The sequence below is a fragment of the Lepidochelys olivacea genome (genome assembly GCF_965140295.1).
Source record: "Lepidochelys olivacea isolate rLepOli2 genome assembly, chromosome: 7".
Taxonomy (NCBI): Eukaryota; Metazoa; Chordata; order Testudines; family Cheloniidae; genus Lepidochelys; species Lepidochelys olivacea.
In genome coordinates this window covers 123,183,103-123,195,587 of record NC_140417.1, presented here as the reverse complement: position 1 = coordinate 123,195,587, position 12,485 = coordinate 123,183,103, and the positions used below count along the sequence as shown (strand labels likewise).

General features: G+C 64.1%; 1 protein-coding gene across 4 annotated transcripts in view; it reads right to left on the bottom strand.

Moving 5' to 3' along the window:
• Nucleotides 1-333: 333 nt before the first annotated feature.
• The window catches only part of LZTS2 (leucine zipper tumor suppressor 2), a 49,709-nt gene continuing 37,557 nt past the window's right edge, over nucleotides 334-12,485 (bottom strand). For all 4 annotated transcript variants that reach the window (XM_084635636.1, XM_084635633.1, XM_084635635.1 and 1 more), the window contains 3 exons: nucleotides 8,216-8,806; nucleotides 4,419-4,688; nucleotides 334-3,380 (listed from right to left, as the gene is read on the bottom strand). In XM_084635636.1, coding sequence (XP_084491762.1) covers nucleotides 2,715-3,380; nucleotides 4,419-4,688; nucleotides 8,216-8,806 — 1,527 coding nt within the window. In that variant the 3' untranslated portion in view covers nucleotides 334-2,714. The remainder of the gene's footprint in view (nucleotides 3,381-4,418; nucleotides 4,689-8,215; nucleotides 8,807-12,485) is intronic.

The following is a 12,485-nucleotide window of genomic DNA, read 5'->3' as shown; positions in this document are numbered from 1 at the left end:
CATCCGGCTCCGAGCTGGAGGCCGCGGGAGAGGCTAAAAGCCCTCCTACTGCTACCGCTCCCCTGCCTGGGGGAGGGAAGGGGAGCATTGCTTCCAGCACGCTGCTTGTGTAAGGACCCCCATACAGCCTAGCCCCCCCCCACACCCCCGGGAGCGCTCCACGAGCTGACTCCCACTGTAGGTTGTTAACTGGGGGGGGGGCACCCCATGCACTTTACAGGTACCCGGGTTCGGCCAGCCCCTGGCATCTCACAGTAGGGCGACAGCCCGTGGGTGGTGCTCACACTGCCCCCTCCCATCCGCCCGTTCCCCCCCCCCCAACACACACATCTCTTAAAAACAGAGGGGTGGGTTTTATTAGCACTTTCCTCTCGGTTTGTACAAGAAATTTACACAGCCTGAGAACCAGACAAGGTCAGAAATAAAGTAAAAAAACAGAACAAACCACGCCGGCTGGCGCTGCCCGGGGCAGGGGTGCAGCTTGGTAACAAGCGGATGGACACAGCGCAGATGTTCCTTTGGTCTAGTGCCAACCCTGCCCTTTGTGCCAGGGCAGCTGGGCACCACAGGGCTGATGGGGGGGGGTGCTGTTCTTAAATAATTTGATCTAATCCTGTATTGTATGTGGCACCCCACCCACCCCCAGGCACACACATCCCTTCAGGGGCTTTGGCTGTAGCTGGAGGGACGGGCAGATCAGGCTGGGGACAGTACCAGTGGGATGGCAGCTGCCAGACGGGGCACATCAGATCCTGGGGGGGGGGCACAGGCCGGGCACAGCAGCTGCCCCAGCCCCTCAGCTGCACTCCAGCTAGGCAGGCGCCCCCCAGCCCTGCCCCTCCAGCTTCCCCTGTGTTCCTGGGTGAGGGCTGTGCCTAGGGATTGGTATCACCATGGAACGAATAGGCCCCAGGAGGAGCCTGGCCTTGAGGGCTGGCACCCGGGGGCAGGATGGGGGCCCAGCCCAACGTAAGGAAAGGGGCCCAGTGAGGAAGGGCTGGAGCAGCCTGCCCCCCTGGAGGGAGCTGGTGCCCAGGTCCTTGTTCAGCACAAGGGGCAGCTGCCCCATGGGCAGGCCCAGGGCCTGGCTCAGCAAAGTCCCTGCCTGGCTGCGTAGTGCCCATGGGGCCATTCCCAGAGCAGCCTGGCACACGCCAGGGAGAAAGGGGCAGCTGATCCATGGCCCTGTGCAACAGCTCAGCCTCTGCCCGCCAGACACCACACAGCCCGCCCGCCGCCCACAGCATGGCTGGCTTTGCCTTGCCACAGGAGGGCACGGGGATGGGTGCTGGGCCGGGTGGGGGTGGGGCATGCAGAGGTGCTCCCAGTGGGCTGGGGGTGAGGCTGGGGGAGCACGTGCCAGGCAGAGGCAGACGCTGGGCCAGAAGCAAAAGGCAAAGCCAAGCTGGGGCCAGTCCCGCATGGGATGGGGGCAGAGGGTCCCACCCTGAGCTGGGGCTGGCTAGCAAAACAGGGCAGCAGGGCCCTGGCAATGGAGCGCCAGGACGGGGGCACAGCTCGGCACACGGGAAGACAAGGCAAAGGGCGGGGGTGTGCGCAGACCTCCCCGCCGAGCGATGGGGAGCGGAATCACCATGGACGCTGGCTAGTGAATTGCTACTGCACCCAGGAAGTCCAGACACCTTTCTGTAGGTCCTACAAAAATAGAGTACATTTGAATGGCACAGAAACGAAACCCTGCAAAGCCGGGTGTTTGAAACGCAGAGGGGCAACCAACCTCGGCAGGATCCCTCAGAGCAGAGGGCTGGACGCAGGGAACGCTGAACCCAATGTGCCGTGGGCAGGGGATGCCAGGCATGGGGATTGCACCCGGAGGGCAGAGCTGGGGGAACTGGGCAGAGCAGCCCTGCTCACAGCCCACTAGCTCCTCAATGGGCACCTGGAGGGCGTAGCTCTAGCCGCAAGCCATGTGCCCCACTCGGTCTTTGCCCTGCCTGCCAATACAGCCTCTGCGGGGAGCAGGCCCACAAAAGGGGGAAGCCGGTTTTCGGAGAGGAGCATAGAGATCCCAAGCCCTGGGCTGGACCCTGCACTGACTGGGCAAACCCGCAGCCTGTGGGGGTGCAGAACAGGGGCCTGGCTGGGGGAGGGCTGGCATCGCAGACCGCCCCTGGGGGAGCCCCACCTGACGGCAGGCTGGCAGGCGACGCGTTGAGCCTGGAGTTCGTGCCAGCCCCCGCTCAGCCAGCGAGCCTGGCAGCCACGGAGGCACCCGGCTCTCCCAGGCGGAGGGGGGCCTCCCTCCCACGGCCCAGCCCCATTCCCACCACCACACCGGAGCCAGCCGGGGGGGGGCGGGCGGGGGGCGTGACCAGCACAAGGGGCCTTGGCTCGGGGGAGGCCAGCAGCCCTGCCACCTCCTCACAGCTCGCTGGAGGCTCTGGGGCGCGGCAGGAGAGGCGACGGGGCCCATACGGCAGAGGCATGATCCCGGCGCCCCCCCAGCCGGCTACGAGCGGGTGCCGCTAATCCCCTCCCGAGCGCTAAGGGGATCAGCTGTTAATCGGCTCTTCCCAGGCTCGGGCTACAGCCGCCGCAGGCCCAGCTCCCCTTCCCCCATGGACCAGCCGTGGGCACAGCCTGCCCCCGTCCGCGAAGGGCCCCTATGCCAGCTGCCCCCCAAGCAGCCGGCTAACACCCCTCCGGCGGAAGGGGCGGGGCCCAGCTCCCGAGGCAGCGTGGGGCCCGCCGGCTCAGATCTCGGTGGCAGCGATCTCTTCGAAGCAGATCTCGGCCCCGGGCAGGCCGCGCTCGTCCAGCCGCGGGGCCTGCAGCTCCAGGCTGAGCCGGTGCAGGCGGTGCTCCAGCTCCCGGCTGCGCCGGTACATCTGGACGTAGTTGTGCTGTAGCTGCTTCTGGTAGCCGATCACCTGCTCCTTCTCGCCCTGCCAGGTGAGCCGCTCGGCCTCGAAGGCGGCCCGCTGCTCCTGGCCCCGCCGGCGCTCCCGGAGCAGCTCGGCCCGCAGGCCCTGCAGCGTCTCGGCCGCCTGCCGCTGGGCCTTGGCCTCGTCGCTGGCCCGCAGCGGGCTGGCCTCGGGCGGCTCCGGGCAGCGGGGCGGGCGCCGTGCCCCCCGCAGCCCCGCCGCCTCCTGCTCCAGCCGGCCCAGCTTCTCCCGCAGCCGCTCGGCCTCGCCCCGGTGGCGCTGCAGCTCGTTCTCGCACACGGCCAGCTCCAGCGCCCGGGCGCGGGCCGCCTCCTGCAGCCCCCGCGCCGTCTCCTCGCCCGCCTGCCGCTCCGCCCGCGCCTCCCGCAGCTGGGCCCGCAGCAGCAGCAGCTCGGTGCCCCGCCGCGCCAGCCCCACCTGTGACTCCCGCAGCTGCTGCTTCAGCAGGGAGATCTCGCCCGACTTCTGGCACACCTGCGGGGGGGGGGGGTGTCAGGCCCCGGGGCTGGCCCCGCCCCAACGATAAGGGCAACGGTCCCCCCAGCCCCCAGAACCGCCCGCCCGTGGGGCTGCCCGAGCCTGGCCCCGAGAACCAGGATCCTGCCCCTAAGCGACACGTTTGCCAACGACACATCGTCCTAAACCAGCCCCCAGAACCGCAGCTGCCTCCCAACGGGGCGGCTCGGCTTTTGGCACCAGCACCCTCTGCACCCGACGGGGCAGCCTGCAGAACTAGAAGCCCCCCCCCACCCCACTAAACGAGCGTCCCCCGCCAGCCCCCCGCGACTGCCTGCCAAGACGGCGAGGCGAGTGGGTCGCTCCCTCTCCAACGGGAGCAGGACACATGGGCGGCTGGGGGTCTGCTCGGAGAGCCCTCGAGTCTGAGCTCCCCGGGGGCCGGGGCCCAGCCAGATGCCAGGAGCAAGGGGGTGGGGAGGGGGGGGGCGTTTTGGAGCCTAGAGACCTCCCCATGGCACGGCCCAGGCCGCGGGTTCTCCTGGTTGTTGGGAGGTGCCAGAGCAAGACCCATACCAACAGGTCTTGCCCAGGGACCCTCCCTTACGCTGGCCTGGCCTCTGCCCTATCTGGAGGGCCCCCCATCTCCTGGGCCTGCTCCACCCCAGCCAGAGAACAGCCCCGAAGTCGCTCCTAGGGCAGATCTCCCAGACAGAGGCAATCATTAAAAACTGCCCGGGACGGCGAATCCGGCAGAGCCCTGGGGGAACGGCTCCGACCGTGTACTACCCTCCCCGGGCAAACGTCCACCTTGGCTGGCTAGTATCACCTGCCAGGCATCGAAGGGCATCAGCCCTGGCCCTGCGAGGCCCAAGGGCCCACCGTCGAGTATTTGCTCCCCAGGTGGGTGTTTCTAGACTGGGATCGAGTACCCCCCTCGACCTTCTCTTGGCGGAGCTGAACTGACAGCCCCGCGAGTCTCACCCTCCGGGCTCCAAGGGCCCCGGCCAGCTGGGATTGGAGCCAGGGGTCCCGTCCCACCCGGTCCCGGCTCACCTCCCACTTGGTCTCCTCCAGCCGCGGCCCCAGCTCGGTCTGCTCGCGCTCGAAGGAGGCGCACCTCTTCTCCAGCAGCTCGCGCTCCTGCAGCAGCTGGGCAAAGTCCTCCTGCAGCTTCTTCTTCTCCTGCTGCAGCTGGAAGATCTGCAGCTGCAGCACCTGCTGCGTGCGCTGGGCCTTCTGCGCCGCCTGCTTGACCTGGGAGGCGTAGCCCTGCCGCAGCTCCTCCATCTCCTGCTCACAGTGCTTCTGCTTCTCCTCGTACACCTGGGGCGGGGGGGGAGCGTCACCCGGGGGGCCCCGCGCGGCCCCGGCCCCCAGACTCTGCCCTGCAGACCCAGCGCAGCCCATGAGCTGCCCCCGATTGCAGCCGTCCTCCGCTAACGCTGGGGGTGCCCTGCACCCACTACAGCTCCCAGCATGCATTGCGTCGCCCAGGCCTGAGCACCTGTGGAGCTGCGATTATGGGCGACTACAGCTCCCAGCATGCATTGCGTTGCCCAGGCCTGAGCACCTGTGGAGCTGCGATTATGGGCCACTGCAGCTCCCAGCATGCATTGCGTCGCCCAGGCCTGAGCACATATGGAGATGCTATTATGGGCGACTACAGCTCCCAGCATGCATTGCGTCGCCCAGGCCTGAGCACATGTGGAGCTGCGATTATGGGTGACTACAGCTCCCAGCATGCATTGCGTTGCCCAGGCCTGAGCACCTGTGGAGCTGCGATTATGGGCCACTGCAGCTCCCAGCATGCATTGCGTCGCCCAGGCCTGAGCACATATGGAGATGCTATTATGGGCGACTACAGCTCCCAGCATGCATTGCGTCGCCCAGGCCTGAGCACATGTGGAGCTGCGATTATGGGTGACTACAGCTCCCAGCATGCATTGCGTCGCCCAGGCCTGAGCACCTGTGGAGCTGCGATTATGGGCGACTACAGCTCCCACCATGCATTGCGTCACCCAAGCCTGAGCACATATGGAGATGCGGTTCAGGAGACTACAGCTCCCAGCATGCATTCAAACGCCCAGGCCTAAGTGCAAGGGGAAACATGGCTCCCCAAGACTACAGCTCCCACCATGAATTGCATCTCCAGGGCCTGAGCACCTGTGGAGATGCAGTTATGGGAGACTACAGCTCCCAGCATGCATTGCATCATCCAGACCTAAGCACATGTGGAGATGTGGTTCAGAAGACTACAGCTCCCACCATGCATTGCGTCACGCAGATCTAAGCACATGTGGAGATACAGTTCTGGCGACTACAGCTCCCAGCATGCATTGCATCGCCCAGCCCTAAGCACATGTGGATATTGGGTTCAGGAGACTACAGCTCCCAGCATGCATTGTGTCACCCAGACCTAAGCACATGTGGAGATGTGGGTCAGGAGACTACAGTTCCCAGCATGCATTGCGTCGCCCAGACCTGAGCACAGGTGGCGGTGTGGCTCACCAAGACTACAGCTCCCAGCATGCATTGCAGTGGCAAGTCTACTCCCCAGGAGGTTGCGCACTGCATGCTGGGTGTTGTAGGCTTCATGGGCTGCCTGTTCACACTGAGAACATGGGGCCCCACCGACAACCCCGAGACCTGCACCCGGCCTGCCTTCCTCCACGGGGAGCCCACGCTCAGCAGCGGCACTCTCAGGCCAGGCCTGTGGAGCCCCTGCACCCCAGTGTGGCTCTTTCGGGGTTACAGCAGCTCCAGGCTGGCCAGCTGCACGGCTGCCCCAGCAGGGGGAGCTCCGGAGCGCAGAAGGCATTTACTGCCCGCACCCCTAGGGGGCGCTCACAGCAATTGGGCTGCAAATGCACCAGCCTGCCTCCTGCCCCTCCCCCACCACAGCCCTTCAAACACCAACCCCCCCAGTCCCTCATGCAGCCCATCCCCACCTCTGCCCCCCCTCTCTGCTCACCAGCTGGCCTGTCCATCCTTCCCAACTGCCCCCCACATGCACCAGCCCCCCCCCAGCAGACACCTCCTAGTGTCCAATCGCCCCCAAAGGCATCAGACCCCCAAAGGCATCATACCCCCAAAGCCCAACTGCCCCCCACATGCACCAGTCCCCCCCAGCAGACACCTCCTAGTGTCCAATCGCCCCCAAAGGCATCAGACCCCCAAATGCACACTCCCAGAGCCCAACTTCCCCCCACATGCACCAGCCCCCCCCAGCAGACACCTCCTAGTGTCCAATCGCCCCCAAAGGCACACTCCCAGAGCCCAACTGCCCCCCACATGCACCAGCCCCCCCCCAGCAGACACCTCCTAGTGTCCAATCGCCCCCAAAGGCATCAGACCCCCAAAGGCATCATACCCCCAAAGCCCAACTGCCCCCCACATGCACCAGTCCCCCCCAGCAGACACCTCCTAGTGTCCAATCGCCCCCAAAGGCATCAGACCCCCAAATGCACACTCCCAGAGCCCAACTGCCCCCCACATGCACCAGCCCCCCCCCAGCAGACACCTCCTAGTGTCCAATCGCCCCCAAAGGCATCAGACCCCCAAAGGCACACTCCCAGAGCCCAACTGCCCCCGACATGCACCAGCCCCCCCCCCAGCAGACACCTCCTAGTGTCCAATCGCCCCCAAAGGCATCAGACCCCCAAATGCACACTCCCAGAGCCCAACTGCCCCCCACATGCACCAGCCCCCCCCAGCAGACACCTCCTAGTGTCCAATCGCCCCCAAAGGCATCAGACCCCCAAATGCACACTCCCAGAGCCCAACTGCCCCCCACATGCACCAGCCCCCCCCAGCAGACACCTCCTAGTGTCCAATCGCCCCCAAAGGCACACTCCCAGAGCCCAACTGCCCCCCACATGCACCAGCCCCCCCCCAGCAGACACCTCCTAGTGTCCAATCGCCCCCAAAGGCATCAGACCCCCAAAGGCATCATACCCCCAAAGCCCAACTGCCCCCCACATGCACCAGTCCCCCCCAGCAGACACCTCCTAGTGTCCAATCGCCCCCAAAGGCATCAGACCCCCAAATGCACACTCCCAGAGCCCAACTGCCCCCCACATGCACCAGCCCCCCCCAGCAGACACCTCCTAGTGTCCAATCGCCCCCAAAGGCATCAGACCCCCAAAGGCACACTCCCAGAGCCCAACTGCCCCCGACATGCACCAGCCCCCCCCCCAGCAGACACCTCCTAGTGTCCAATCGCCCCCAAAGGCATCAGACCCCCAAATGCACACTCCCAGAGCCCAACTGCCCCCCACATGCACCAGCCCCCCCCAGCAGACACCTCCTAGTGTCCAATCGCCCCCAAAGGCATCAGACCCCCAAATGCACACTCCCAGAGCCCAACTGCCCCCCACATGCACCAGCCCCCCCCAGCAGACACCTCCTAGTGTCCAATCGCCCCCAAAGGCACACTCCCAGAGCCCAACTGCCCCCCACATGCACCAGCCCCCCCCCAGCAGACACCTCCTAGTGTCCAATCGCCCCCAAAGGCATCAGACCCCCAAAGGCATCATACCCCCAAAGCCCAACTGCCCCCCACATGCACCAGTCCCCCCCAGCAGACACCTCCTAGTGTCCAATCGCCCCCAAAGGCATCAGACCCCCAAATGCACACTCCCAGAGCCCAACTGCCCCCCACATGCACCAGCCCCCCCCAGCAGACACCTCCTAGTGTCCAATCGCCCCCAAAGGCATCAGACCCCCAAAGGCACACTCCCAGAGCCCAACTGCCCCCCACATGCCCGGCCCTCCACGGACACACCCAGCGCCTCCGGCCGCCCGCCGTGGCAGGACCCCGGGGGGCTGGGCTCTCCCGCCGCGCCGGCTACCTGGCAGACGGCCACCTCGTTGTCGTCCAGACTCCGGCGCAGGTGCTGCAGCTCCGCCTCCCGCTCCCGCAGCTTCTCCTCCAGCTCGCGGACGAGCAGAGCCTCGTCGCCCTCGACGGGTGAGTGGGTGCAGGAGCCGCCGTCGGAGGAGGGGGGCCCCCGCCCGCTCAGGGACTCCGTGCTCTTACTGGAGGAGGAGCGCCCGCTGTCCGAGTTGGAGGGGCCGGCCAGGCCCCTGGAGCCCCGCTCCGGGTACCCACCGTGACTGTCCAGGCTGAGGCGGCCTATGCAGACGGCGCCCGGCTCCGGTGGCTGGCTGCAGCCCGTGCTGCAGGTCGGCAGGCTGGAGAGGGAATTGCGCCCCGAGTCCGACAGGGTGCCCGAGTGGGCGCTGTGGCGGCAGCTCAGGGAGTGGTGCTTCTCGGCGCTGGCCGCGGCGGGGCCGCCCAGGAGGTGGGCGAGGCTGGCCTGGCTCTCGGGGACCGCCGACACCCCGGGCCGCGGCACCACGTAGCCCGGCAGCGAGGAGTTCCTGCCCTTGGGCACCACCGGCTTGAAAGCCGTCGGGCGGATCAGGGTCTTCTCGACGTTCTGAAACGCACAGAGCAGAGACTGTGGGGCGGCAGGACGGGGGCCGAGGAGGCCCCCCCACCGGCACAACACAGCGCCACCCCCGCCAGGTGTTCAGACCCAGCCCAGCGCCCCAGGCTCTGCAGCCTGCCAGGAAACGTGGCACCTTCTGATCAACACCTCATCATAACGCTCGTGGGGAGGCAGCGTGGCCTAGTGGACTTGGACTCAGGACACCTGGGTTCTCGTCCCGGTTTGGCCCCCGGACCGCTGGGAGGGTGACCTTGGGCAAGTCACTGCCTCGCTCTGTGCCTCAGTTTCCCCCTCTGTCAAATGACAGTGATGCCATCCTCCTAATGCGCTTTGGGATCTCCGACTGTTACGTGCTGTCCGACAGAGTGGGTTGGGGCCGGTGCCAGGATCCACTCCCCAGCCAGGAATCATAGAATCATAGAATATCAGGGTTGGAAGGGACCCCAGAAGGTCATCTAGTCCAACCCCCTGCTCAAAGCAGGACCAATTCCCAGTTAAATCATCCCAGCCAGGGCTTTGTCAAGCCTGACCTTAAAAACCTCTAAGGAAGGAGATTCTACCACCTCCCTAGGTAACGCATTCCAGTGTTTCACCACCCTCTTAGTGAAAAAGTTTTTCCTAATATCCAATCTAAACCTCCCCCACTGCAACTTGAGACCATTACTCCTTGTTCTGTCATCTGCTACCATTGAGAACAGTCTAGAGCCATCCTCTTTGGAACCCCCTTTCAGGTAGTTGAAAGCAGCTATCAAATCCCCCCTCATTCTTCTCTTCTGCAGACTAAACAATCCCAGCTCCCTCAGCCTCTCATAACTCATGTGTTCCAGACCCCTAATCATTTTTGTTGCCCTTCGCTGGACTCTCTCCAATTTATCCACATCCTTCTTGAAGTGTGGGGCCCAAAACTGGACACAGTACTCCAGATGAGGCCTCACCAATGTCGAATAGAGGGGAACGATCACGTCCCTCGATCTGCTCGCTATGCCCCTACTTATACATCCCAAAATGCCATTGGCCTTCTTGGCAACAAGGGCACACTGCTGACTCATATCCAGCTTCTCGTCCACTGTCACCCCTAGGTCCTTTCCCGCAGAACTGCTGCCTAGCCATTCGGTCCCTAGTCTGTAGCTGTGCATTGGGTTCTTCCGTCCTAAGTGCAGGACCCTGCACTTATCCTTATTGAACCTCATCAGATTCCTTTTGGCCCAATCTTCCAATTGGTCTAGGTCCTTCTGTATCCTATCCCTCCCCTCCAGCGTATCTACCACTCCTCCCAGTTTAGTATCATCCGCAAATTTGCTGAGAGTGCAATCCACACCATCCTCCAGATCATTTATGAAGATATTGAATAAAACCGGCCCCAGGACCGACCCTTGGGGCACTCCACTTGACACCGGCTGCCAACTAGACATGGAGTCACAGAGTGGGCAAGTGATTTGAGCGAGGTCACCCAGCCAATCAGCAGCAGGGCCAGCCCCCGCAAGTCTGGACTACTAGGCTACACTCCCTCCCAGAGTCTGGGGTAGAACCCAGGAGTCCTGGCTCCCAGACCCCTTCCTGAGCCCCCGGCCCATGCCTTCCTTTGTTCAAATACAGACAGTGAAAAGGACATTTTTTCCTCAGTTGAAAACCGTAAAGTAGCAGCCGAATAAGGAGGCAGGCAGGGGGGCTGAGACCCAGGCCAGGGAACGAGAGCATCCCCTGCCAGACCCCCTACTGGCGCACAAGCCAGGTCTGATGCCAATACAAGAAACATCCACCAGTGGCCATTCATTTTACTTCGCCAGTTGGCCCAAGCCCCATGGCTCTGCCTGGGTGCGCGGGGTAGGAGGGGGGCTGTTCCTTCTAGCCAAGCTACGGCCTTTGGTTTTCACGGGGGAAAACATTCCAAATTTTCAGTTTCCTCGACGAAAGCGGACACAGATCCCCTGTGTGGTTCCCCCTTCCCTGCTGAAATGAAGGGGGGAACCCCCCCCAAACAGACCATTTACTAAACTGCCCTCCTCTGATAAGGGCGGGTCAGGACCAGTATGGCAGATCGGGGCCATCGGCTCATTTTGAGCCAGATGCCCCCCAAAAGCCATCGCTAGCTCCCAGCCAGCCCTGGGCCCCCCAGCACACAAGGACCTTCTCGGCCCAGCTGCCCACAGGGCCAGGGTGGCATGAGTTCTGGGCAGACTCAGCAGAGAGGTCAAAGGCCGAACAGGACACAGGGACCGAGTCCCCCTCTCCGCGTCTGCCCCCCACCCCACCCCCTCGCCCGGCTGGGCCCCTGACCCAGAACCTCTGGCCAGCTCTAGCGGGCTAAAGGGACAGGTCGGCTGGGGTCGCCAAGGTGGACCAGAGGGGCCCAGGGCAGATTAAAAGCCACCCAGCTAGGCACTGGCAGCAGGTTAGAGGTGTGAGGACCCAGCCGCCATCGACCCCGATCTCTTCCCCATCGCCAGGCCATCCCCTTCCTGTGAATGGGGCTCCCAGCTCTGTCCCCAGGGGCGCAGCTTGCCCTGCAATGGCCCTGCCAGGGGATCTCACCAGGTTAAAGGAGCTGGGCCTATGGAACTCCTTGCTGCAGGACGGTAGGGGCCATATTCTAGGGCTGAAGCAATGCCACCGAGCCAGGCCAGGCTGGGGCATAGCCTTTGCCAGCCACTCCGGCTCCCTGGCACTCCACTCCACATCCCATACATGGGACCTCCAACCCTCAAGGCATGGCACATTCGGGGCAGTGGGGGGTCACCTAGGTATCAGGAAGTGGGGTGCCCGCTGCCCACCAGGGGGTGTCGCCTGTGGGAGGGATTTAAGAGCCATGTTCCCTGAAGCATGAGCCAGCAAACCAGCCCCGAGCCCCAGGAACCAAGGCAGCCAAGGGCACCAGCTGTCCAGGACCCAGCGCCTGAGCGCCAGTGATCACCCTCCCAGGCGGGCACTAGACCTCCCACAGCTTGGCCTGGAAGCGCCCGGGGCCGTCCTCGCCCACAATGGGCACCAATGGGTTAGTGCGCCCTGGGTCTGACGGGGCAGCGGGGGCCGGAAGAACCCACATCCCCTATAAGAACAGGAGCACTAGGGATCGGCGGCTCCCACTTACACTAAGCAAATAGGGTTGCAACAGTGTGTGCCCACCGCCCTGGTCGACCTGGCGAACTAGGGCCAGTGACAATGAACCTCCCCCAGGGCAGAGGGGAAGCCAGAGGTGCCTGCGGGTTTAGTGGCATTGCCAGGTTAATTAACCCCATCTCTGCAGCTGGAACCGGGGGGGGGCGGTCCCCACAAATGCCAGGCAGCTGCCCACTACCTCTGCAGCTACAGGACGCTGCCAGCGTGCCAACGCTGCAAAGGAGCAACCAGGCAACAGCAGACACCAAGAACTAGTACAGGGAGATATGATCACCGCAGCACAGGGCCTGTGGAACTCCCTGCTGCAGGAGGGTAGGGGGCAGGACTAGGCTTCCTTGGGCAGCTCCTGCCCCCCTGGCGCTACCTGCTGGCACCACTAATGATGGCACAAATACCCAGTAAGGAGGGGAAAGCACCGCTGTGAGTCAGGGCCGAAGCCCATGGCCGGGCGGGTCAGGAAGTAACTAGACCCCCACCCTCCCCATGGAGGGCTGAACGGGTCAGGTGTATTGCTGGGGTGGGGGGCGACTGTCTCTAGAGTCACTGCTGG